Source organism: Rhipicephalus sanguineus, chromosome 1 (genome assembly GCF_013339695.2).
Source record: "Rhipicephalus sanguineus isolate Rsan-2018 chromosome 1, BIME_Rsan_1.4, whole genome shotgun sequence".
In the NCBI taxonomy this organism is placed as follows: Eukaryota; Metazoa; Arthropoda; class Arachnida; order Ixodida; family Ixodidae; genus Rhipicephalus; species Rhipicephalus sanguineus.
Genome location: NC_051176.1, coordinates 224,650,292 through 224,674,070, shown reverse-complemented (window position 1 = coordinate 224,674,070; position 23,779 = coordinate 224,650,292). Strand labels below are relative to the sequence as shown.

Sequence of the window (23,779 nt, the reverse complement as noted above, 5' to 3'; positions counted from 1 at the left end):
AAATGATCCTGGCCCGCTCGCAGCAATTACAGCCAATCAGAGGCCGTCGTGCTTTCTCCGAGGCGCGGAGGCGGTAGAAGTGAGCGCCATTTTTTCTTTCTTTATGCTTGTGTGCCTGCTGCTGCCTGTTTTCGAGTCCTCATTCAGCGTGGTCCGTGCTGGTGGTGTTGCCTGTTGGTGCTCTGTGAACTTTATTGGCGCGCTGTCATGGCTTGTGCAAAGAGGCAGAATTTGCCGTTCGCCGCGAAACTCGAAATCATAAATCGGGTCGAGCGCGGTGAAAAGAAGTCCGACGTCGCCGCCGCGTACAAAATTCCAAGGAGCACCTTGAGTACTATCCTGAAGAACAAGGCAGACGTCAGGGCCAAGTCGGACAAAAGGCCAGGTGCCCGTGGCGCCCGACGTGTGCGCACTGCTGTGTACGAAGATGTTGAAGCGGCCGTTTACAAATGGTTTGTGGACGTTCGGTCGCGAAACATCCCGGTGTCCGGCCCTATGATCGAGCTATTACCGTCAGCTATTACCGTAAATTGACGATGGCCCATTGCCTACATCCTCCGAAGTGATTAGTGCACTTGCGTTGGTCCGGCGCTATTGCGTAAATGTGGAAGGTTGCGGCCTCAGCTGCTCCGACTCGTTGGACAACGTGGAGGCGTGCGTGCTGTCGCAGGCAGCGAAGTCGTTGACACAGAAGAAAATCCAGGACTATTTTGTTCCAAAGTAGGGCACGCAAGTAAGCCACCATATTAATAAAGTACTTTTCTTAATGTTATGTGCCTTTGTGTCAAAATCCTATAGCGGGCCTATATCGAATTATGCCATATATCGAACTAATAAATGTTTTTTGGCGAGTTCGATATACCTGGGTTCGACTGTATTGATATCAGCATAAGCATGACATGGCTTCTGCTACCCAATATATTTCCTACAGAGGGTTACAAGTTTTCAAAACTTAAAAAAAAAAAAAAGCATCTTTAGGTCATACAAAGCAAAGAATAGAAAAGGACAATGACCAATTATTGCCACCAAAAATTTTTCTTCTGCAAAAATGCTTATCTTCACAACTTCTATACAAACCCAAATAAAAAAAATACTGACAGAATGACGATAATCAGTAACATGAACAGCACTTAAAAATGCAAATGTAGGGCTAATTCAAGAAAAAAAAATCAATGCCTCTGTCGATAATTGTTCAAAAATGCAATAAAACATAAATACAACACTGCTGCTAAAGCAAAGCTTCCACAAATGAGAAAAAGCAGGTGCAATTTAGTTGTGGTGTCACGATTATGCAAATGTGCAACCAGATCCCAGCTATTTCATTTCTGACGATGAGTCAATAGTGGTAAAAGACAACAAAAAGCAGATTACACAATAACTAGTCATAGTGGAAAATGCAGTTTGGCCGATTTTGTGGTATTTTTCAACAGAACAGCTTACCAATACTCTATGTTCACAATGCCTTTATAGCAATATTCATTACCACCTTTGTGAAGCACCTTTACTCGTTGAGAGAGTAGCAACCTCAGAGATTCTCTACTCGCACATTGTTTGCGAAACCACCCACCATCTGTCGCACCCTCTTGCTGCATAGTTAGTGATTACATAGCAAAGGAGAGAGCAAGGGATTTTAAACTATTTTTGACACGAAACTGTAAAATTCCCAGCTACATGCAGTGCAATGATGTCTGGCTTGTGTTCACTGAAGCCTTGGCTGCAGATCATCTGTTTTCTGACTCTGTTCAAACAGTGTGACGGGGCCCCTTTAACAATACGGGACATCCTAGATTGTCAGCACAGAACAGAACTTCTCTGTTGCACACACACGAACAATGTACCAGTATTTTCTTGAGCAATTTAATCTAACGAAAAGATGTACTCTCTTCAACCGTGATTTGATGAGCGACTACAGTAAAACCTCGGTGATACGATCACGGCTCGTACGAATTTCGGGGTGATACGAATTTTTCTGTGGTCCCAGCCAAGGCCCATTAGCCTGTAATGTATTGGAGTATGGTTGTTGCGAACCGATTTGCACCCCGCGACATTTGATACGAACGTACGCTAGCGCACAGGTACGAACAGGTGCTGCCCGCGCTGTCGCGGAAGACGCGGCGGTCACGCGCGGGCATGCGCGCTGCGCGACCATCAACGGTGCGTTGTTGCCTCCGAGGTAATGAGCGAATCTTGGAGGCCTTTAGGCGCCTTCGCGTTTAGACCATAGATGACGTTGACGTTGCGCTTTTTTTTTTCCGACGCGTTGACGCGTGCTCCTGTGCTCGAGGCAGCGGAGTCTTTGTTCTGTGTTAACACGCGCCTGCCACGTCGATGCAAGCCATGTCCCCGCAATCAGACGTTCTATGAAACAAGACTGAAACTTGGGCTGCGGGTCCGTCATGAAGTCCCATTAAAGCTGGACGAAAGCCCCAAGAGACGAAGCGGATGGTCTTGGCGAAGGAGCTTGGCCTCTATCTATCGTGTGCAAAGCGCTTCTTAAGTCACTTTTGCCGCAGTACTCCGGTGTCATGCAGAAAAGCGTAGTAAGATTAGGAAGGGGCTACTGGCGGTCACGAGGCACAACACATCTGGTTCATTAATTACACACGCGCCGATGCACCGTATAGTATTTACGAGTACAAGTATTATCGTTGACATCTAAAAACTTTACTGGCAATCATTCAGAGCTGTTCATGAAGTCGCTGCGCCCTTGAGAAAAACTAAATAAAAACGTATGCCAGCTTTCTTTTGTCGCATACTAATTTTCCATGTTTTCTGGTGATACGAATTTCGGATGATACGAATATTCTTGGTAATCCCGCGAGATTCGTATCACCGAGGTTTTACTGTAAACCATTTTTGCTACATAACAGATACTGCTTTAAGCAGCATTTTATTACTATGCTTTTCATTTAAGTCTAATGTCTCTACAAAAAAAGTTCAGTTAATGGCTTTCATCTTTTCAAAAATTCAGTGATAGCTTTGCACTTCTGTGACAATGTATTTTCACCTGAACTTCTCTGTTTCCCACTGACTAATCCTACCATCCTTGCTATACGATGCTGAGTAAGCTTGAAAATAAAAATGTTCTTAAGTGTATATATTATGCAGGCCAATTTTACAAAACTTTCATATAAAATGTATTAGACCCATTACAACCAGCACATAAAAATGAACAACATTGAAGGTCCACTTAGCATTATGACCCCTGTTGGTTTCCCACTAGTGAGAGACTGTAGAAGTCAACAATGCACCAAGAGCAGTGTAGCAGTTATGAGGCAGTTGCAATCATCACATGTACTTTCATTATAACTAAGGGAGTTCACACAAAAATGTAGTGATGTGTACTGCAAGATAGGGAAATACTATGAAGAAGTGTGCCCAATTTCTACATTACATGTGTACAAAATGCAGTGAACAGTTAGGGTTACAAGATTTCCCAAAATTCATCTATATTATTTCTAAATTACACATGCCAGATCTCCAGTGGATCTGTATCATGTCAAATTAAGAAGATGATCATCGCAAAACTCTTACACGTAAATCACAGCATACTTGCCCTATGCTCTGTGCTGGCCTAGAAATATTTTTTTTCCTTGAAAACTATTTCAGCAGTTACTGTCACCTCTCACAATAATGATACAAAATTAACATGAAAGTTTCCTTTGCTTTAAGATTTTAACGTGCAGGGTCAAAGCATAACCGTAATGAAAAAGAAATTATGGCAGCTTCGCACTAGTGGTGCCAAGCCTGAAGGAAGAGCGGAGCTGGGCGGCCTTTCCTTGTTCCTCTATTTTTCTCTTTCTTTCTCTATCTCTCCATTTATCGCTGCGTCTTTCTCTCACTCTCTTTCTTTGTTTCTATCTCTCTCTCTTTCTGTCTTGCTCTCTGCTTTCTATCTCTTTTTTGTGTGTTTCTATCCCTTTCTCTCTCTATGTCTTTCTCTGTCTTTATTTATCGCTTTTTCTCTCTCTTTCACGTGTTTGTTCAACGCTCGCACCTGCTGTACTCGGGCGCCTACCTGCCCGAAGTTTTTTGTTCGCGTTGGACAGATTATGACCGGCTTAAACAGCTCCGCTATTAAAAGAAATGGGGGGGGGGGGGGGGGGGGGCGAGGTCTTGTTGGCCTGTGGTCAAACTTTGAGAGACTAACTGCATTGCTCATTATGGCTATTAATAACTATATTGCACAATGCCAGGGTTTTCATCTTATAAATGCTCAAACTCTGAACAATTCTCATTTGTTGACATTACATAATATATAAATAATGCAGACATAAAACATGCAAGAATAGGACGCCTGGATTTGTTCTTCAAATGAGAAATGTAGAACTCAATAATTTATTGGCCTGAGCTATATGTTGAACTAGATAAAAACAAGGTAGTTCGGCACTCTGGTCAAAGATGAACTTACTACACATATGTGATTTAGCGAAACGTATATTTAAGAAGGAAGGTGCAAGTGCCAAAACTAGAGGCACAAAACTGTCAAATGGACCTTACTGTTGCTATATACACTACTGAAAAGAATGCATAACATTGTAGTGATCCCGTGTCAATGCTTCATAACAGGTCCTGAATAATTGGGCAATCAGTATGCTAAAACTACATTTCCTATTCAGCAGTGAAACTGCATACCACAGTCACAGTATGCAAAATCACTACCTCGAAAAAATTTGAATTTACTTCGTTGTCATTACACTAAACAAACATACTTGCAGGATATCATTTTATGTTTTTTTCTTCTGTGCATGCAAGCGCCAACCAAAACACCATTCGTCAAGTTTGGAAGTCATAAAGTAAGGTGTACAGCATTGCAGCTTCTTCATTGCAGCATATAATGCTAACAACTGATTGTTCTGAAAAGCCTTGTTTCAACAGGAAGCACATTTCCATTTTTAAATTTAACATCTTTTTAACATGCATCGTGTATAAGTCTAAAATGTAGGGTATTAACTTGCATTTGATACAAGCTTGAAAACACTGTAAAACACCTTAATTTCATCATGAAATGGCCATCAGAAAATACTAGCAGGAGCAATTTCAAGATGGTCGATAAGATAAAGCATGCAATGTGTATTTAAGAGTTTAATAAAGGTGCCATTACCTCCCACACATGGAAGGTTAGGTGGACAACAGTGAATCATAAACACATATCTGCTCTGCCTCCCATTTACCCAACCAAAGCCTTGCTTAGTGTGCCAAATTCTTCTTGCAAACAATATTTTGTGCTCTAAGTGGTGCTCTACAACAATTCCATTCACCTTTTCCCGTGATTTAGTCTTTCACCACCATGGTGAAGCCACAGGAAGGTATCTTTGAATGGCCGAGCAAAAAGGGCAGCACAGTTAAGCATGACATGTTGGGTACAATGGGCACATCATGTGCTGCAACAAGCACAACTATGTGCACACCTGCCATGACAAAGTGAGGAAAGAGCAGCAAGCAGAAAAAAAAAAAAGTTGTTGCAGAATCCTCTTAAGGCAATGGTGAGAAATGTAGCTGGAATATTTAAGGAAAAAAAAAAGAAATAAAGAAAACTCAGCGATAATAAAAACTACACAAACCCTTGCTCAATTCACACCTCACATTTTAAATTGCACAAAAGATGTAAGTGCAGATGATTCTTGCAAACTCCTGCAAACTCAAAGACTTAAATGTTCCAAAACCTGCCTACTCTCAAAGACTTAAGATTCCAGGTCACAGAAGTCCCATGAAGTGATGTACAGATGCACCTACTTGGCCTGCAAAGACTGTAGTATTGTCATCAAAACCTTTTGTGCATGGAAAATGAATTCCAGACCTCGTCCACAGCAAGAAAAGAAGAGCTGCAATATCCCAAAGGTAAGCAGCCACACAGTGTGCCGTGAAACGCACCCGGTGAGGAGCACGTGTTCGAGTCTATAATGTTAGGATGAATACAAGGTAGCACTGTCCTTCTTGAGTACCAGCTCAAGCAGTGTTGGCAGAGCATCCACATTGATTCCCGTGTCCTTCACCTGGCGCAGCCGCTCCTCCAGCTCTCGTTTCTCCTTTCCCACCGCCCACCACAGCCGGATTGCCAGAACCAGTAAGGGCACCTCTAGGTCGCTGGGATTTGATGCAGAGCTGCCAGGCAGCCGCTTGGATAGGGCCAGCTCAGCATATTTTTGTGCCTCAGCCACATTGTCCACTGCGTTCAGGCAAGCCGTCAGCACCGCCAGGGTGGTAAATGTGTCCGGGTCACCATCTCCTGCAGCGAGGGGTCATTCAGCAACAATCCATGTCACCAGATTGCACAACAGCATATGCTCTAAAAGCTTCTTAAAAAATATTTTTTTTTATGACACTAAATGAGTCCCAATGAAAAGAAAACCTTCAGTGATGCATACAGACAAAAAAATGCAAGCCTTCCGATCAGAGAATAACTTTTCAAATATTAACCCTTTTTTTTTGCACCACAAGTATGTCAGGTTTGTCCAACTCTACATATAACAATATTTCTCAGTAACAAACCTCCTCCATGCATAGATTTCACGTTTTCTCCAGAGTACCATGAATGAGCTGGTTTCCCAAAGTAGCTGTTACAACATGCCCAAGCACATGCTCTTTCATGTTACAACAAATCAGTAATATTGGTGCGTGGCAAAAATATCCGACTATGCCATATTCAGCATGGCTCTCCTTGGTTTCTCGTTGAAACAAGGTCCACAACTCATGGTTCTTGTTGCAATAGTACCATGTTTCCAAAAGCAAGAAAGCCACTTATTCAGCATGCAACCTTGAATAACAAAGAAGTCCTAGACAATTAACTTTTTCCTTCATTTGAATGATGTTTAAAGCATATACTTACCACAAACAAACAACAAATAAACTGCCAGTGATTTTTAGTTACACACTGCATTTACTGCACACTTGCTAGTGACAGCATTGTGCAATCCCTTATTTCTTTTTGATTGCAGAGCACAGTTTACCCAGAATAAACAAGATCAAATGCTCATCTATGTAAATAATAAGCATTTTCTTTCTGTTGTACCATACTCATTATAAACGGTTAGTTAATCCCATTCCTGAGTATGTGTTTTTTTTTTTAGCAAAACCAATTGTACAACATAAAGGCATGTTCTTGACACCAATATAAAAACAAGAAGTTCACAATTTCAACATTTTTCTTGGGCCTGAAAAAATAGATATTACAAGTCACTACACTGGGATTCTCTGCCAAACTATGCATGCTATAAGACAAACACGTGCAGTATGACACAAACAAACAGCTTTGTAAATTTTAAGAAAAATATTTCACTCAAAGTAAAGTCATTATTATACAATGGTAAATCCATTTCACACACAATATATGTTGTAGCCTTGTATGAGGAACGCAAAAAAAAGAAGGGTGTGGAAGGGGGGGGGGGTAGTTACAGCAGTCTCTCCTACAAAAGAAAGCCCTTTGCTCACATTCCACAGAATGCCCATTCAGTGCTATATTTAGTATGTGACATGATCCCACTGGACCAACTTTATTAATTGGATCTCTTGCTAAAATTTAAATACAATCTCAAACATCAGATGATTTTTTTTTTTATCTCAGACTTTAACTAGGCCATGTTATGTGTCACATGTAGCTATGACATTTAAGGCAGAGAAACTTTTTGAAAAAAAGTCACAGTTAAGTCAGGCTACAGTGTCCCATGTAAAGTGTGCTGAATAATCTTGGAAGAGAAAACATACAAATCTTATTGGAAACATTTCGGCACGCACACACTAGACGAAAACAAAAGGCGAGAAGACAAACGGGCACGAACTCACAACTCAGTTTATTGAAGGAAGTACACGAAATATATAACCCAGGGCGGTGGACCAAAAATTTGACAAAAAAAATGAAGAAGAAAAAATGTGTTTGCCTTTCAAAAGAAAGCGGAAAGTTCGTGAGGTGCAGGATAGGGGCAGTTTATTTATTGCCCTTAACCTGCGGTCGTGTAGACTGGCCGATGCATTAACACTCGCCTTAATGAACATATGAAGTCAGTGGATAATAGTAATCACTCCCACCTAGCCGAGCATTGCAGGAACTGCCAATGTCATCCTGTGTGGTGTGACACTAACATTTTGTTTTATCATAAAGACAAGATAACTCGGGAAATAGTTGAAGCTTTTCGTATTAGAAGGTGTGCTGATAAATGCGTAAGCAACCCATCGATTGCACTAACAGACAAGGAGTTCACCTTTTTGAGTAGCACTTGACTTTTACAATCTGCTGCACGTTGTGGATACCACTTCTGCAAAATTACTGTCATGATGTGTTTTTCTTTTGTTTCCTTATGTTTTGCTTGTTTGTTTGTTTGATTCTTTTTACGCACATGCACTCTTGAGCTACCCTGGGTTATATATTTCGTGTACTTCCTTCAATAAACTGAGTTGTGAGTTCGCGCCCGTTTGTCTTCTCGCCTTTCGATTTCGTCTAGTGTGTGCGCGCCGAAATGTTTCCAATAATGTCCTCAAACCAACTCGCCCAGCTCTCCTTACTAATACAAATCTTAATCTGAAGTGCAATCTCGGCAAGTATTTCATTAAAGAATTCACACAGAATGAAAGTGTTTTTGTGCCTTAGTTCTGTTTATTCTATTTGATGGATTAAAAAAACTGTGATTGTGTATATTATACTACCGAAAACTTTTTTTCGTGGCTTGAATGTGAGAGGGAGAGAAGCATCCATGCAGAACAAATACTTTGTGTGCATGAGCAAGTCGTGCTTTAGTAAATTTTTTAAATGTCAACACTCACACCTCAGATTTCCCATGATGTGTACCAATACAATGCAATGAACGATTAGTGAACAGTGTCACCGTGAAATACTGACCGCGGCAGAGGCTTTCATCAGCTTGGTAAAACAAATATAAATGAAAGCATACACAAGTACTCAGAAGAGAATGAGGAGAGTCACAGTGAAGTTCCAGTGATGACATGAGTGAAGATGAACACACCACTGCCAGCATCTTTGTATTTTCCCATTGCTCATCTTGCCTAGTATGAGCCCAATTGCAGGAAAAATACCAAGGTATGTTTCAGTTCTTCAAACTATCTCAAGGGTGCTAGGATCAACTATTGTAAAAAACAGGAATATAAAGTCAGCTGCACTCAAAGAGACACTAAAGAGGAATATTATTTCACTTGTAAAAGGTCTCGGTCAGGGTTATGTTCAACACAATTATCGGCATTTGAGGGCACCAACAGCACAAGGTGACACTGGAATGAAATCATGATGAATGAGGTGAAAAAAAAAAAACATAATGGACATTAAATGTAGAAATTATAAAAATAATCATCTTTCCGCAATGCCAAAAAAACCATTCTTACCGTGAGAACAGGGTTGATAAACCGGAAAATTCCAAAACATAATACTGATGACCTAGAAACTTTCACACAAGCTTCCTGTGAGAAATCTTGATGGCATCAGCTGGGGCCTAGTTAATTGTTTGTTAGTAAAAAAAAAAAGTAAAGAGGAGGAGGAGAAAATTTAACATGGCAAGTTTCAAGAGCTTTTACTGAGCCATGCAGCCTAAGTACAAATATTATATACTATATATTTTGAAATATATGGCATCACAATGACATACTGACACTGGGGTTCAGATAAAGGTGAAACGAAACTTTTACCTTCAATATATCTTCTAATAATATGCCTATCACTGTAAAACTTTTTAAAAATATGTTTGCAAAAAATATTGTATCATTTTAAACTGATGAAAAGTTTCTATATTTAGTATCAATTCAAAGCACCATTCACATGAGGTTCAATGTAGACAGTAGCAAAGTTATTAATGAAAGGTCCTGATACTATTTTCTCTGACTGTAGCCCTACAACAACACTGTCATTTGGTGACATAAGAGGGTTATATGCATGTAATGTTACCATGCATGACTGCTGTGGAAGCTACTCTACATTTGAGCAATATTCCACATTATATCACCTAACAGCCCTGCATGAAACTCACCAGTTTCACTGCACTCTGCATACATGCCACAGCTGGTAAAAAATGAATGCAATAGCAAATTCACTGCCGTCTAACTGAAAGAGGATGTGTCTAAGTGAAAGAGAAGGCTGTTACCAAGTGTAGTCTACTACAGCATGCACAAAGCCACTCCAGCTCTTGAGCATAGTAGAGAATTACCGTTTGCACACAAATAAAAAAATATGGTTACATGCCTCCTCAAATTTAACCAAAATAACAGCAGCATCTCAGGGTTATTCTGCTACAAAAAAAATAATGACACTATTTGCGCAGCTTTATGCTTTGAAGTTTTTCTAATGCCCATAAGAAAAACATTACTCACCGCCTTATACCACTTTTGTTAAAGGTATAATGTGTTATAAGTCATTCAGTAAGTGCTAACTTGCCATTCCTAAACATGTACAGAAACAACTCAGTTAACCTTAAGGTGGTCCCATACTACTTCCAAATGCCAACCACTCACAGTACGAACTTAGCAGGCCGCAATACCAAAAGAGTACGACACGTATTACTCAGATTAAAGAGAACCCAATTAAAAAATTGTGTACCACTTACCAAGAACTTTCTCTTGTACTGAGTAAGCATTTTCAAGCAGGACAGAGGCATCTTCAAACTGGCCAGCAGTCATCAGCCGGTGAGCACGGCACACCTCCCGGCGCCATGTGAATTCTGCAAACTCTGGTGATCGGCGCAGCTCTGGCGAGGCATGAACACGAGACAGCAGGTGGCGAAAGGCCAGACTACGTTCAGTTATCACCTCACTGGTGAAGTTTCCCAGCAGGGCTTTGCGTGGGAAAGGGAAGTCACGCAGTGCCACGCATGATGGGTGACGGCGACGCAGACCCGCAAAAAGGGCAGAGAAATCGGAGTAGCGACGCTCCAAGACCCCTGGGAGTCGCTCCAGTCCGGGACTCTTTTTCACAAGCACGGTGTAGCACTGGCAGGAACAAGCCAAAAATATCGAGTCTTAAAGGGGCCCTGCAACACTTTTTCAGCATGGTCAGAAAATGCTGCTGATCGGTAGTTGAGGCTCCTGAGAACGTGCGAGCCAAACATTACAGTGTAGTATGCGGCATCAAGTTTACAATCAATTGCCAAAGTCAGCTAGAAATCGCTCACTCTTCTCTCTACAAATGATGCCATAAAACCAAATGAGCGCGCCCTGAACCCAATGTCCACGGCCACTGGCTGATTTGAGCATCGTGAGCTGCATAGTTACGGCCACCGCAAGATGCTGCCATATGCCCGCACACACACATGATCACACCGTAAGTAAGCCGTGCATTCGAAGAAAAAAAAAAGAAAGGGAAGTGCTCAAGGTCATGACACGCATTGATGAACGGTCGTAGCTTCTTGCCCCCTTGACATCTCCCCCCCCTCCCCTGCGTAGCCTTCAGCCCGCCCGCTGGTATGAGAGGAGAAAGCGCTAAAATCGTGCGACAAATCTCTATAACTAAGCTCGTACTTGACGGATTCTAAAAATTTTTGTGGCAGTCGATTCGTGAGGCAACGAACTCCTTCAATGAAGCCATTCGACGATTCCTTGGAAAAAGTGCTGCAGGGCCCCTTTAAGTACAAAGTCTGCTACAAGACAAAAATTGAATGCTGTTAACACATGAGCCATCAGAAAAGAAAGTTTCAAAGACAACAAAAAATTAAGTGTTATTCTGCTTGAAGAGATGTGCCAAAATTCAATTTAAAATACCCAAATGCATTTTGACTGCCTTTTGTCTTTTTTTTTGCCAAGAAGTACTTTAAGACTGCTTTCAGTAACTAGCTTGGCGAATGAAGATACAATACTGTGCAAGTACATGAGATCAGAAGTAAAAATTACTGCCTCACGTCCTGCACAGCCATTAGCCATCAATGCTCCGATGAAACCAAACAGGCAGCACACCAGTCTTCTACAGGCATTAAAGATTATCACCATCCAATGACAGCATTTTCTATTGCCCATGTTTTGTTTTCATATTCTCAGTCAAAGTGCAACATGCTATTCACTGTTCTTGCATGAATAACTAGAATTAGAATGAACTACGTGAGTAAAGACTGTCAAGGTTGTAGCGTTCATCACTGCAGTGCATCAATCAAAGGCATAACTCCCACCACTTTCCTTACTAGGTTGACAACCATATTTTCCAATTTTGCCGATGGTTAGAAGCTAAACCTTACATACGAAACGGTACTATCAGGGTAGGATTTTTAAGTCTAATAACGAATTAAGTACCACTGATAATACTGCTGTCTTGATTGAAATGTAACAACACTTTGTCCCATCTTTAGCACTGTGATTTTTTTCTTGTCGTAATGTACCAACCAACCCAGCCCAGCACACTTCTGCAACCCTGCTCTTCTACACAACTGTTCTGTCAATGTGCCACTAAAATTAACAATGAGGTCAAATGCTTTCTATAGCATTCAATACATGCTATCTACACAATCGAGAAGGAAACAATACGAAAGCTGCTGCAGTTAGTGGATAAGGTGACCATGGCTGCATGGCATTTCGTCCCTTCTGTCAGATAGGAAGCTGCCACTTTAGAAAAAAATGTACTAAGTGAACAACGCTGGCATTCATGAAGAGAGCACTATACATAGAGACAGGCGTGCTAAAAGTACTAATGTCTATGGTGTTCTGTATACCTCACATGAGCTACCCTAAATGTACATCAGCAAGGTCCCCAAATCTCACTTTTCTGAACCTCCCTCTCAAAACAAAAGTGACTAAGTAAGTTAAAAAAAATTAGCAAGAACTTGTGAAAATTAAATCCTTTACATACACACAAAAAAAAAAAAATTTGCAATGGCTTAGCTCGGCTATGCCAGGATATACGTAGCATTAGCAAAGGTTCAGCTGATTATCCTTAGCTTTCCTGATTGTCTAGAATTATTGGCCTTCTGTTCATTCTTCGTACGCTGAACCGCTAATTTCCAGGCAACTACTTCAGGATCCGATGAGATAAGCTTCGCGGCTCTTCTGCGCCGCTGAGCAGCATTTGCGCTCTCCTTCTCCATGGTGTTACCCACCTGCAAACGCCAGTCAGAGGTGCTATCAAGTGGCTCCAGCACAGTGTCAGATGGCGAATGCACAGCGAAGGCAAACAGCTGCGCGCGCGCTGGCGCCAATATGTCTGCCAAGGCTACAACGTCACTATGGAAAGCGCAGACCGGCGGCGGCGAGTCGCGCGCGATGGTGGCGGAGTCTGCGCGCGCGCCGGCGCCAGTTTGTCTGCCGCGGCTACGACGCCACTCCTGCTGAACGCGCAGACAAGCAGCAGCGAGCCGCGCGCGGCAGTGTCGGAGAGCGCGTGAGATGCCAGCTCCGGTGACCCAGCTGTGTGACATCACTGACCCTCGCGCATGCGCAGCACGGCTCATGACGCTCCACGTGAAATCAGCTCCAGCTAGGCAAGTGTAGCTAACGCTAAAAAATCTATGTGGAAGAGCATTCTCCCAGGGGAACCTTTTTATAATGAGTTTGTGAAATCAAACTGCGTTATGCCAACCAAAAGATGTGTGCTCTTTACTGCTGATAATTTTCACTGATAAAAAATGTTAGAATAAATTCTTTAAAAATAAAACATGATTTATTCTTAATTCTTACCATGAATTATATCATCCAATTACATCAAACTCTTAACATGAAGCTTGAAAAACAAGAGTGCTTTTTTAGGTTTGTGACAACAGCATAGATCAAGGGTCTCAAACATGTGGTCCGTGGGCCATTTGCAAGCGGCCCGGCCCTCACATGACTGTCTTCAACCCATATTTTAAAAATTTTCTTAATAAGTATGTCATGAGCCTGAACCCGCAATGGACAGCTGTCGCCAACAGAGAGGAACTTGGCAGGAAAGGCCGACGAATAGGTTTTTCTTCGAATATTTTTGGCTCAAAGGGGATTTCGTAGTTGCCCGAGGTTGCCGAAGGCCATGTCGCTTGCCATGAAAAGGGAATCTACCTCGTGTCTCACTGCCTTCTCCGAAATAACGGATTTCCCCTCCCTCTAGCTTCAGGAGAAGAATGTACTTACCCATATACGAGATATGAGAAAGCCTTTCTTTTCAAATGGCAACATTAGCCAACATATTGTTCAAACTCTCTCCCTCCCCCACCTTCTTCACTGTCCTGGTCCTTGCGGGACTAAATTTCGTGACTGCGGCCCACTAGCTAAGGTTAGAAAATCATTGAACAGGGAACGTCGCTGGAGCCAACATTTTGATAAGTGGATTTGCCTTCATAAGGGCAGCAATAGCCTTCCGTAGCAACGTTTTTAAGTATGCCTTGCTCACTCTCCCCTAATCTCAAAGGTGGAGGAGAACAGTGAGCTTGCTTACAAACAAGAGAAAACTAGGGGTGTGCGAATATTCGAAATTTCGAATATTTTTCTAATGGTGTTTGCTATTCAATTCGATTCGCAGTGGAATTTTACTATTCGAACTATTCAAACTTCCCAAAAACAAATAATGTCAACGTCCGACTGAAAGTGACCCCCCTTCAGATTTTTATTATGCTTCACCTCATTACACTCTCGTATTGCAGCAAAGCTTCCTTTCAAGCTCCGTTACAGTCGAACTTTGCCAAGACACAGTCAACGTCCAATTGGAAGTGGTCCCTAGATTTTCAGTGTGCTTCGCCTCATCACACCCTTGTATTGTGACAAAGCTGCCTTTCAAGCTCCGTTGTGGTCGCAAATGTATTAACTCAAGAAAACACTGGTTCCAACATGGAGATTAAAGATGTCGCAGATGTGGGGGCTCAATTAATGCTGTTTTGGACCTGAAATTTGGGCAGGAAGTCCGAAAAATCGGACGCCGAAGCTTTTTAGCATACAAAATTTCAGATGTTCTTATATATCAACGTCTACAAGGCAGATTTGGTACTCCGGACTTGAAGGGAGCACACCCTTGTCCGCCACATCAGTTGGGCCTCCACAGAAGTTGAAAGAGGAGGAGAGGCTGAGGAAATGGCATCCTTGCCTATCACGTGTAAAGTGTTGTCGGCAACACTTTATTTGCACCAAATCATGTACGTAAATACAATTCGGCCTCTACATTGCCTCATTCTTGATAAGACAACTATGAAACACCACCCCGACAGTGCTTCATCAACCTAGTGAAAAACACTTTCATGTTGCTATCTCATAAGAATATGCTTAGGAATCCTTTCTAACTTTTTTTCTGCAATTTCGCTTCGAAGTATTCGAAAAATATTCTACAAATATTCGAGAAATATTTGAAAAATGTTCGATTCGATTCGCACTCACACTTCAATATTCGAATTCGCTTCGCACCCAAAATTTTGCTATTCGCACAGCTCTAGAGAAAACAAAAAAAAGTCACAGTTTTGCTGCAAGGGCAAAGCAAAGAACGACAAGCAGCTCGATGCTTGCAGCCCACCGCTGAAGCACAAAGAAGGACGTCCGAAAAGAATGCACAGGTATACACAGGAAAGGCGTGAACTAACAACTGTCACAGTTGTTATGTCTTTGTGCTTGAGCAACACGCTGCAAGTGTCAACAATGGAGAATCAGACACTCTTAGATATTTCATTTTCTTTTAAACTGCAGCATGTGGAGTGACCCCTCTGGACTCTTGCGACACGGGGGCGTCTAATGCAAGGTGTGCCCAGTGTTTAATTTTTTTTCGTTCCACATCACGAGTGGGTACAGGAAGGAGCCACTTTGTCGTGCGCGTCTCAAGGGCAGTTTTCAAATTTAAAGAAACTGTAGGAGCGTTGCGCGATAGAAAACACACTCAAGCTCCCCCGAGATCTGCGTACCATCAGCGATAAATGGTGTATATAAATAGCTTGCCGTTATTTCGCTGGCGCATGCATGGCACATAGTTAAGTTGTCCAATGCAGCGCACTGGGGAGCGAGGGGTCGCTGGTTCAAATACCCTGTTGGGTGCTTCCAAATTTTTTTCTTGTGCTTTATTTTTCTTTGTGCCTTTTTAATATATATACATACACATACATATCCGAGACATGACAGAGACGGCGAAAATACGCTGAGAGTGTCCATATAATTGCTATCGCAATAAAAAAGGGGGGGGAGGGGGGAGGAGGGGGGATTGGGATATTAGAGAAAGAAGTTTGTGTATGACAAAGGGAGGATTGATGTTGTACAGTAAGAAAGGAACATAAGGGGGAGGCAGTGGAGGACAAAGGCTGAATACTGGTTTTGGTCTCCGACAGTGTGGCCATGGTGAAGAGCCATGCTCCCACTAGAGTTGCAGAAAAGAGTGCCAAAATCTAGTAACATAGGACCTATATTGCTACTAACAAAATTGGAGGGCCAATACATGGTACTGCAATTGGGAGTCCTTAAAAATTTAACAGCCAAATAAACATTTCTAAAAGCCCTACTTTCTGGCATGTCGTAATGACAGGTGCTAAAATATCAATAAATTCTAAACAGCTTCTTGATTATCAGCCCAAAACATCTTGCCCAATCAGAGGCGTAGGCAGAAATTTTTTCCGGGGGGAAGGGGGGGGGGCACCTCCTTGATCTGAAGTGGGAGCCGGGCGGACAGATGTGATCGAGTGTCATATTGTGTAATGTATGGAATGGCAAAAAAATTTCGGGGGGAGGGGGGCGGTGTGCCATCCCCTGGCTATGCCACTGCCCCATTCTTCCCCAACTTTTAAGAACATGAAACATGCAGACGAAGAGGCCTAGGTATAGAGCCATATAAATTTGGCATGAACATGCAAGGAAAGCTCCAGAAAGTTCTCTAGTAGTATAGTTCTTGCAAAAGAAGGAATTGTTGACTTATACAACTGAAATAACAAGGATCGTTCAAAAATTACTCAGCCAAAAGTATACCTTCAGAACACTTTTCTGTTGTATTCTCGTGTGCTATAATGTAGACAAAGCCAAATAACAAAACATGCCCACCAAATGCATAATTATTTTAGCTATGTACTCTGTCATACTAAATGAAATGCTAAGCGAGTTTATTGTCACAGTGATGCATACACAAATCCAGTCATGAAAGCATAACATAACACAATAGTGTACCCACCACAAACTTCTTACGTCCTTCAACGACTGTTTTGGCTGACACAATCTCAAAGACAACCTGCTGAGGTCCTACTCTGGATGGAGGATCACCTGCCGAGGCCATCAGGGTGTTTGGCTGTGAAGTCTTTGACCACGACCCTAGAGACCAAATAATGTTTATTAAATCGCCAAGCTCCTCTTAAACAGAAAATATTTTGGGATAGCATGAAGTGTAACACCACATTCAAACATCACCAGTATTAGCAAAGAACACTGCTTGCCATAAAATGAAAAATGGGCAAGAATACTACATTATGGGCAAGACACCTCCAATGTCATAATACAATAACTCAATTATGGATATTACATCCAGACAAGCTATGTAGTCCACTATTACAGTTACACTTATGAAGTTCATGCAGTAACTGGCATGTGCTGCACTACTTCAACACACGATACATTACTAATTATAATCACCTTGTAATAATGACACTGACTACAAAAAGAAACTCCAAAATTCCCAAACTCACCATAACCAGAATTATCAGATACATTAGATATCCCTACTGTTTTATTGTTAAAAAAGCTAGCAAGCAAGTAAGCATATGTGTACTGTTGTTTTCAGTTAATGTTTTGTTTATGGACTTCAGCTGTGTGGTCTTACCACGTCACTTTTTTTTTCTTTTGCTGTTCTTCTCAAACTTCCCTCCTTTCATTGTTGATCAAGGCAGCTACGAAAAGTGCATGTGCCGACTATCAAGTCCCTCAGCTAATCAGTGCTCACCAATCACAATGCAGCCACCATGACTAGGAATAGACCATGCAACCTTGTGCTTAGCAGGAGGGTGGCATACCCGCTGAGCTAACATGGCCATTAGGAGGGCCCCTCCAGAGAAGTACCGACAAAAAACTGCAGCATTTCAGAAGGAAGGGAAGGATTTTTGCTTGCAACACTGGTCATAGCAATGACGGATACATCTGCTTTGGGTGGGGAAGCTCAAAACTCTCAATGTTTCACATTTACTCACTCCTCTTCTATTACTGAACACTTTTGAAAAATTCGAGTATGCTACTTCACCCTGAAATCAAATTCGAGTACGTTTTCTGTATCATCTACTAATAAAAACTGGTCGCAGGTGCCCGTGTCTTCTGAGGAACCGAGCAACATAAATACTTAAACTTTGGAAATTCGCGTAGGAGCTTTTATAGTGCACTGTGACCTGCAGAGTCCCGGTTACCTTTTTTTTTTTCGGCCAGTGCTTTATATACATGACAGTCTGCAACCTAGAATTTCCTTAGTACTAATGAAAGGATCTGCACTTTACCACTGTGCAGAAAATTCCACTATACAATTCCACAGTTTTTTTCTTCCTCAGTTCAGAAACACCAATGGGCAAGAAAATGCCTCAAAGAACGAATTCTTTATAAAAATGTTACATGAGGCAATCATGACATGAATAAAAGGAAAAAAGATACGAAAGAGAGAAAACATCTATAAACACTGATTGGCAAGATTACCGTACTCCTTTTCAATATGTATTAACCCTTCGAGGGTCAGACGTACATGCACGTCATCCGCAACAGCCACAAGACGGTCAAAGACTTACATCTATGTCATGCCTGTATTTTTCAAATGCCGCCTTTTTTGATGATTTCTTTTGTTTGGCATGTGCTGCCATACTGCGGGAATAAGTGGAATTTTTTTCTTGCACCAATGTCTCTCCGTTTTGTTTTTTGTTTTTCTATGCTTTACTACAACGGTGCGCCTACTAGTCTCGGTTTCGTTTTTTGGCTGGTTCCCACTTGTTGCGCCCACAACACTGATGGCTTTCCAGATTAGAATCTCTCAAAGGGTGACCATTTTGTTACTCATTTATTGCTCCCTGGGCGCGATTACGCTGACTGATGCAAACGATGCCAATGTGGTTGCATTTCCTGTTTCGGGGACTCACAAAAAACACTTCCGTCTCGTTGGAGATAAGACGAAGGATTATTATAGGTTTCGGACTTGTTTTCGCCTTCCAGGCGCGCTCACAACTACCAAGTTTTCTTCAGTGTACTCACCCGCGCAGTTTGCTTTCGCTATGGAAGTGCGCGTCGGTTTCTCTGCCGCAAGTGAGTCTAGCGAAGATTCCTCCGAATTGCCGCTTGACTGCCAAATAAGAATCTGATTCAGTAAATGTCAGCCCGTCAGATGAGGTGTTACTTACGAGTTAAGATTCAGATGTTGATGAGCGAGAGACATCTGAAAAGCATGCACAGCGAGACGATGCTGACTGGATCAAAAGTGGCTTTTCTCCCCCCCCCCCCCCCCCCCCCCCCCCGTGTTTCCGCTTCTTATTCTTGTACATCTGTGAACTACACAGACGTTTATTTCAACGCATAATTTTTTATCAGTAATCTAGGTTTTTTTAAGAATTCATCTTACTGTTACTCACAAATAAATAATGTCACTTTATGGTCACCCAAAAAAATTTGAAAATTTTTTTTTCTTTAATAGATTCGTCTGAAGAATTTAATTCAGCAATAAAAAAATACACATTTTTGGGACGCATTTCACAAAAAAAAATCGACCCTCAAAGGGTTACGAGAGCTTGCATCAGCCCTGTTAAGCACATGCTAGTTTGTCATAATACTAGCATATAGGTCAAAGGCATTTGGCAAATTGCAAATGGTCCTGGACCATTGAAGCTATAAGCCGGTAACTAGAATGAGCATTATCATGGTTGTGACTGAGCCCAATCAGGACCCACAAAAAATGTCAAACTACAACTACAAGATTCACACTTCTATGGGCAAAGTGAAGAACATCTGCATAGCAGCACACAGCTATTCAAGAAAAAACTCAGTTCCTTCTCATTGTAGTGTAAGATTGTACTTAGCACCAATAATACTTGACCTACATGACAAAATGTTTGTGAAAACTTATACTAAGTAGCAAGCGTACAACTGCCATGTTAGTAAAAGCTGCCCATTCGTGTGGCGTATTTACTGACATGGATACTATCGTGATGCCAGGCTACAGTGTCAACCTCACGCACCAGTATGCCTAGTTGTGATGACACGAGGTACCAAAATGGTATGGTACCTCGTGGTATGGGTCTGAGCTTGTTGGTAAGGCTTCATGGGTTCGAAACAGCGCGAAAAATATGCGGACACAGAAAGAAACAGACAGGACCAAGCACTGAACTGCAAGCGAGTGAATGCAACTCGCTTTATTCCCTGCAAAACAGGAGTGGTGTACGAGATCCCGACGTCCTGTGGAGGATTGTACATTGGTTAGATGGGCCGGTGTGTGAATGACCACCTACGAGAAGACGCCAGCAATCTTGGAGCAAACACTGGCAGCAATTTGGCAATTCATTGCGCTAGGTGCAGGTGTAGCCCAAATTTCCAGCAGACATGCATCGTTCACAGATACCAAGATTTCCGAGCCCAAGAAATCTATGAAGCCTTCGTAATGCACAATGTTGGGTCAGCATGTGTTGGTTCACTTTCGATAGCGTTAACTGACAAAGAGATTAGCTATCTGCACCGTTAATTTGATGCGTTGTATAGGGTAGGGCGCATGCGTTTCTTTCCAATACCCCAGCCCTCATCTCATGTGAAAAGCGTATTTATTTGTGTTCGCACAAATAAAAAGCATTGTTGGTAGTTCAGCGCTTCGTCATGTCTGTTTCTTTCTGTGTCCTCGTATTTATCACGCTGTTTCGAACCCATGAGAGTCATGGAGCGGAGTGGCCATGGAAACGTCACAATATCTTGCACGAGCATGCGATGAGAAGCTCATACCGTGTTGTGACATCGGGGTACTGTAAGAACTGAAACTAGCTTTTAAAAACTACTGTAATTACTTTTTCAGGGTACACTCACAGTTATTGGCACATTTTCTAGGCTCTCTAGGGCTTGGCCTTTCATTTGACGCAAAAAAACGACAACTGAAAATTTTCATGTCAGTAACCCTTTAAGTCCATTTATTCTTGTGCAATTACTCTCCATTTTACACAATTTTAATAGCCTACCACAACCTGCCTTCCTCCTTTTCAACAATTTTTTTTTAATTTCGTGAAACCAGTCTGGTGCTTGCTATTTATTGAACTAATGTAACTGCTTTTTCAGGGTACCCTTATGCTCACCAGCACATTTGCTAGGCTCTTGAGGGCTTGACCTTTCATTTCACGCAAAAAAAAAAAATGACAACTGAAAATTTTCGTGTTAGTACCCCTTTAAGCTAATTTACTCTTGTGCAATTACTCTCCATTTTACACAATTTTTAATGGCCTACCACAACGTGCCTTCCTTCTTTTCAAGAATCTTTTTTTTTTTTAAGTTCATGAAACCAGTCTGGTGCTTGCTATTTAGTGGACTAATGATCTCTATTCATTGGAAACAGCTAAATTCGTCCGTATTTTACACAGGGAGCCAGTTTATTAAGTGAAATGCAAAAACATAAGCTAAAGGTTTGTACACATCGCTGCTCTTGAGAAACCACTTGACAACATAGTCAATGACAACATAACCAACTAAAATTGAATAAAAGACATAGTGCCTTTTCTTCAGCAACATATAAAAGTTTAAATCAAGGGTGGATATTACGGAAACCCAAAAACCACGACTAGAAAGTGTGTGTGTGTTTCTAGATTTAGGCACTTTAAGAAGTGGTAAAGACATCTTAGAGGGGCTTGATGGGAACTGATCCACACAAAAGACAGGGACATAAGAAGGAACATAGGTGGACAGACGAAGAGCAAACTAACAACTGTTAGTTTGTTAGTTTGCACTTCGTCTGTCCACCTGTGTTCCTTCTTGTGTCCCTGTCTTTTATGCGCAAGATGAATCACCAACAAGCCCAAGTCGAAACCCTCCTAAAGTTCATCTTAGAGGGGCAGTGTTTATATTTGCTGGTCAAATGTTACACGCGATACTAAAAAACGGCAAAGAATGAAGGAACTGCACAAGGCACTTAATAGCTTTATTCCTTCACTCTGTGCCCCGTCTTCGCAATATTAGGGAGTTTTCGAATAGGGGTCCCAAATGTTTGCAGCCCCAAAGTGCTTAGCGTGTGCTGGTTTTGCGTCAAGCAAGAGCTAAGAGTTTTCGAATGGCTCTGCGTTGCTTTTGGGCACTCCCCCTGCCCCAGGTCACTCCAGTCTTGTCCAAGAGCCGTCGCTTCAGTGGGTGCCGTCATGTTTGTTTGATGCAAAGCTTTTGGGGCAGGCACTGGGGGTCCCGCTAAACTCGAGAAATAGCGTCCCCAATGCAAAACCCAAATGCTGTTTGGGTGTCATGCATGCACAGTGGCCTCGACGCTATTTCTTTGGGGCGCCTATTTGAAAAGTCCCTTTTTTTGTTTCTTACAAAGCTCATTTTTTTATGGTTTTTCACACAACGAATCCAAGACAAATGAGCATTCATCGCACACACAAAAAAAAAAAAACATTTTTTGTTGACAAATGAAACATTCACACAGAACCGTCAAAACGGAATTTATAGGTAGCATATCAACAAACTGCAAACTGACTACATATCCATGTAGCAACCACACGTCATAACTTAAAGGTATCTTTTGCTGGAAGAAGTTTAGCACTTAACGCGTTAGAAGTACTTACTGATTGAAGATCATACGTATGATGAAACAAAAGAGAATTTAAAAAACAAACACACACACTATGAGTAACAAGAGAAGTCGAGCGCAAGTAACAAAATGTGCTCAAATAGGCAGGCAAGAAAGTATGGGAAAGCACGCAAATTCGCTATTATCTGTCGTGGCGAGTTTTACGAGAATGAAGCGATTGTTTAAACAGTTTGTAACGCAGACTGATCAAAAGCCAAAATATCTTAACAGCTTCCTTTCGCTTTCTCAAATATTCGCTTTTACAATGCACTGTTTACCCAACCAAGTGAGCTAAGGCTGATTTCTCAGTCACAGCTCTACTACAGGGCCTAAAAGTGCATAGTGTTGACAAGACTGCAGCCGTTTTCGAAAGTCATTGCGCAATATCAACTATTCCCCCGTTAGAGGCAACGTATTACGGATCAGCTCTCAATTTAAAACAGGTCGGTAAGAGAATGCGAAAAACTCACGAATGGTTCTCGATGATGACGAGACGAAACACTCCCCTGTATCATCATCTGCAGCGTCCGAAAAGCAAAGGGTGCCCACCACTTGGGAACAACGCAGTTCGTCCACGTCGTCAGAAAGAGAAGAGTTCAGTTCCTCAGAGCTCATAACTAGTCAGCACTACGTACTACTCGGGTTGTAGCACCTCGCGCCCAAATCATCACCTCGACTTCCTCGACTGTCAATACAGCCAGCCTTGTGCAAGACGCAGCCTGCGCAGCTGCAAGGGCATACACCTTTGACACAGCGAACCCAGCAACGAGTACAACGATTACTTTAAGAAAAATAATCGTTTGGCCTCCGAGCGAGTTTCACTGCCGTCGTCTTACAGTCCGACACAATTTTCGTGGCAGGCTCTGGATCGGAGTCGGACTCTCCACACTGCCATCAACGAATTTTGATCAATTGGGCGCATTGGCGCTGTCATAGCGGACGATAGGGCGCTGTCGTCGTTGACCATTGGGTAACAGAGTTAATTGACTGATTCCGTTAATTGATATTCGCTAATTTAACATGTGTCACTGTACCAGCAAAGATATCTGTTAATTACTGTGGTGTATACAATCGGCGACCGGGGATCATCCTTTGAGTGTGTCAAAATAGCGAAACCGAAACCTTACTGAGCTCGCGCAACTGCAGTTGCCACACAATGCGAAAAAAGCTTTTTAA

General features: G+C 42.0%; 1 protein-coding gene across 1 annotated transcript; it reads right to left on the bottom strand.

Moving 5' to 3' along the window:
- Positions 1-4,175: 4,175 nt before the first annotated feature.
- On the bottom strand, positions 4,176-23,510 carry LOC119373275 (sorting nexin-21). Its single transcript, XM_037643298.2, has 4 exons — positions 23,074-23,510; positions 17,012-17,148; positions 10,542-10,923; positions 4,176-6,229 (listed from the first exon to the last, which is right to left on the bottom strand). Exons 1-4 carry the CDS (start codon positions 23,216-23,218, stop codon positions 5,907-5,909), a joined length of 987 nt encoding a protein of 328 aa, XP_037499226.1. The 5' UTR covers positions 23,219-23,510; the 3' UTR covers positions 4,176-5,906.
- Between the last annotated feature and the right edge of the window lie 269 nt (positions 23,511-23,779).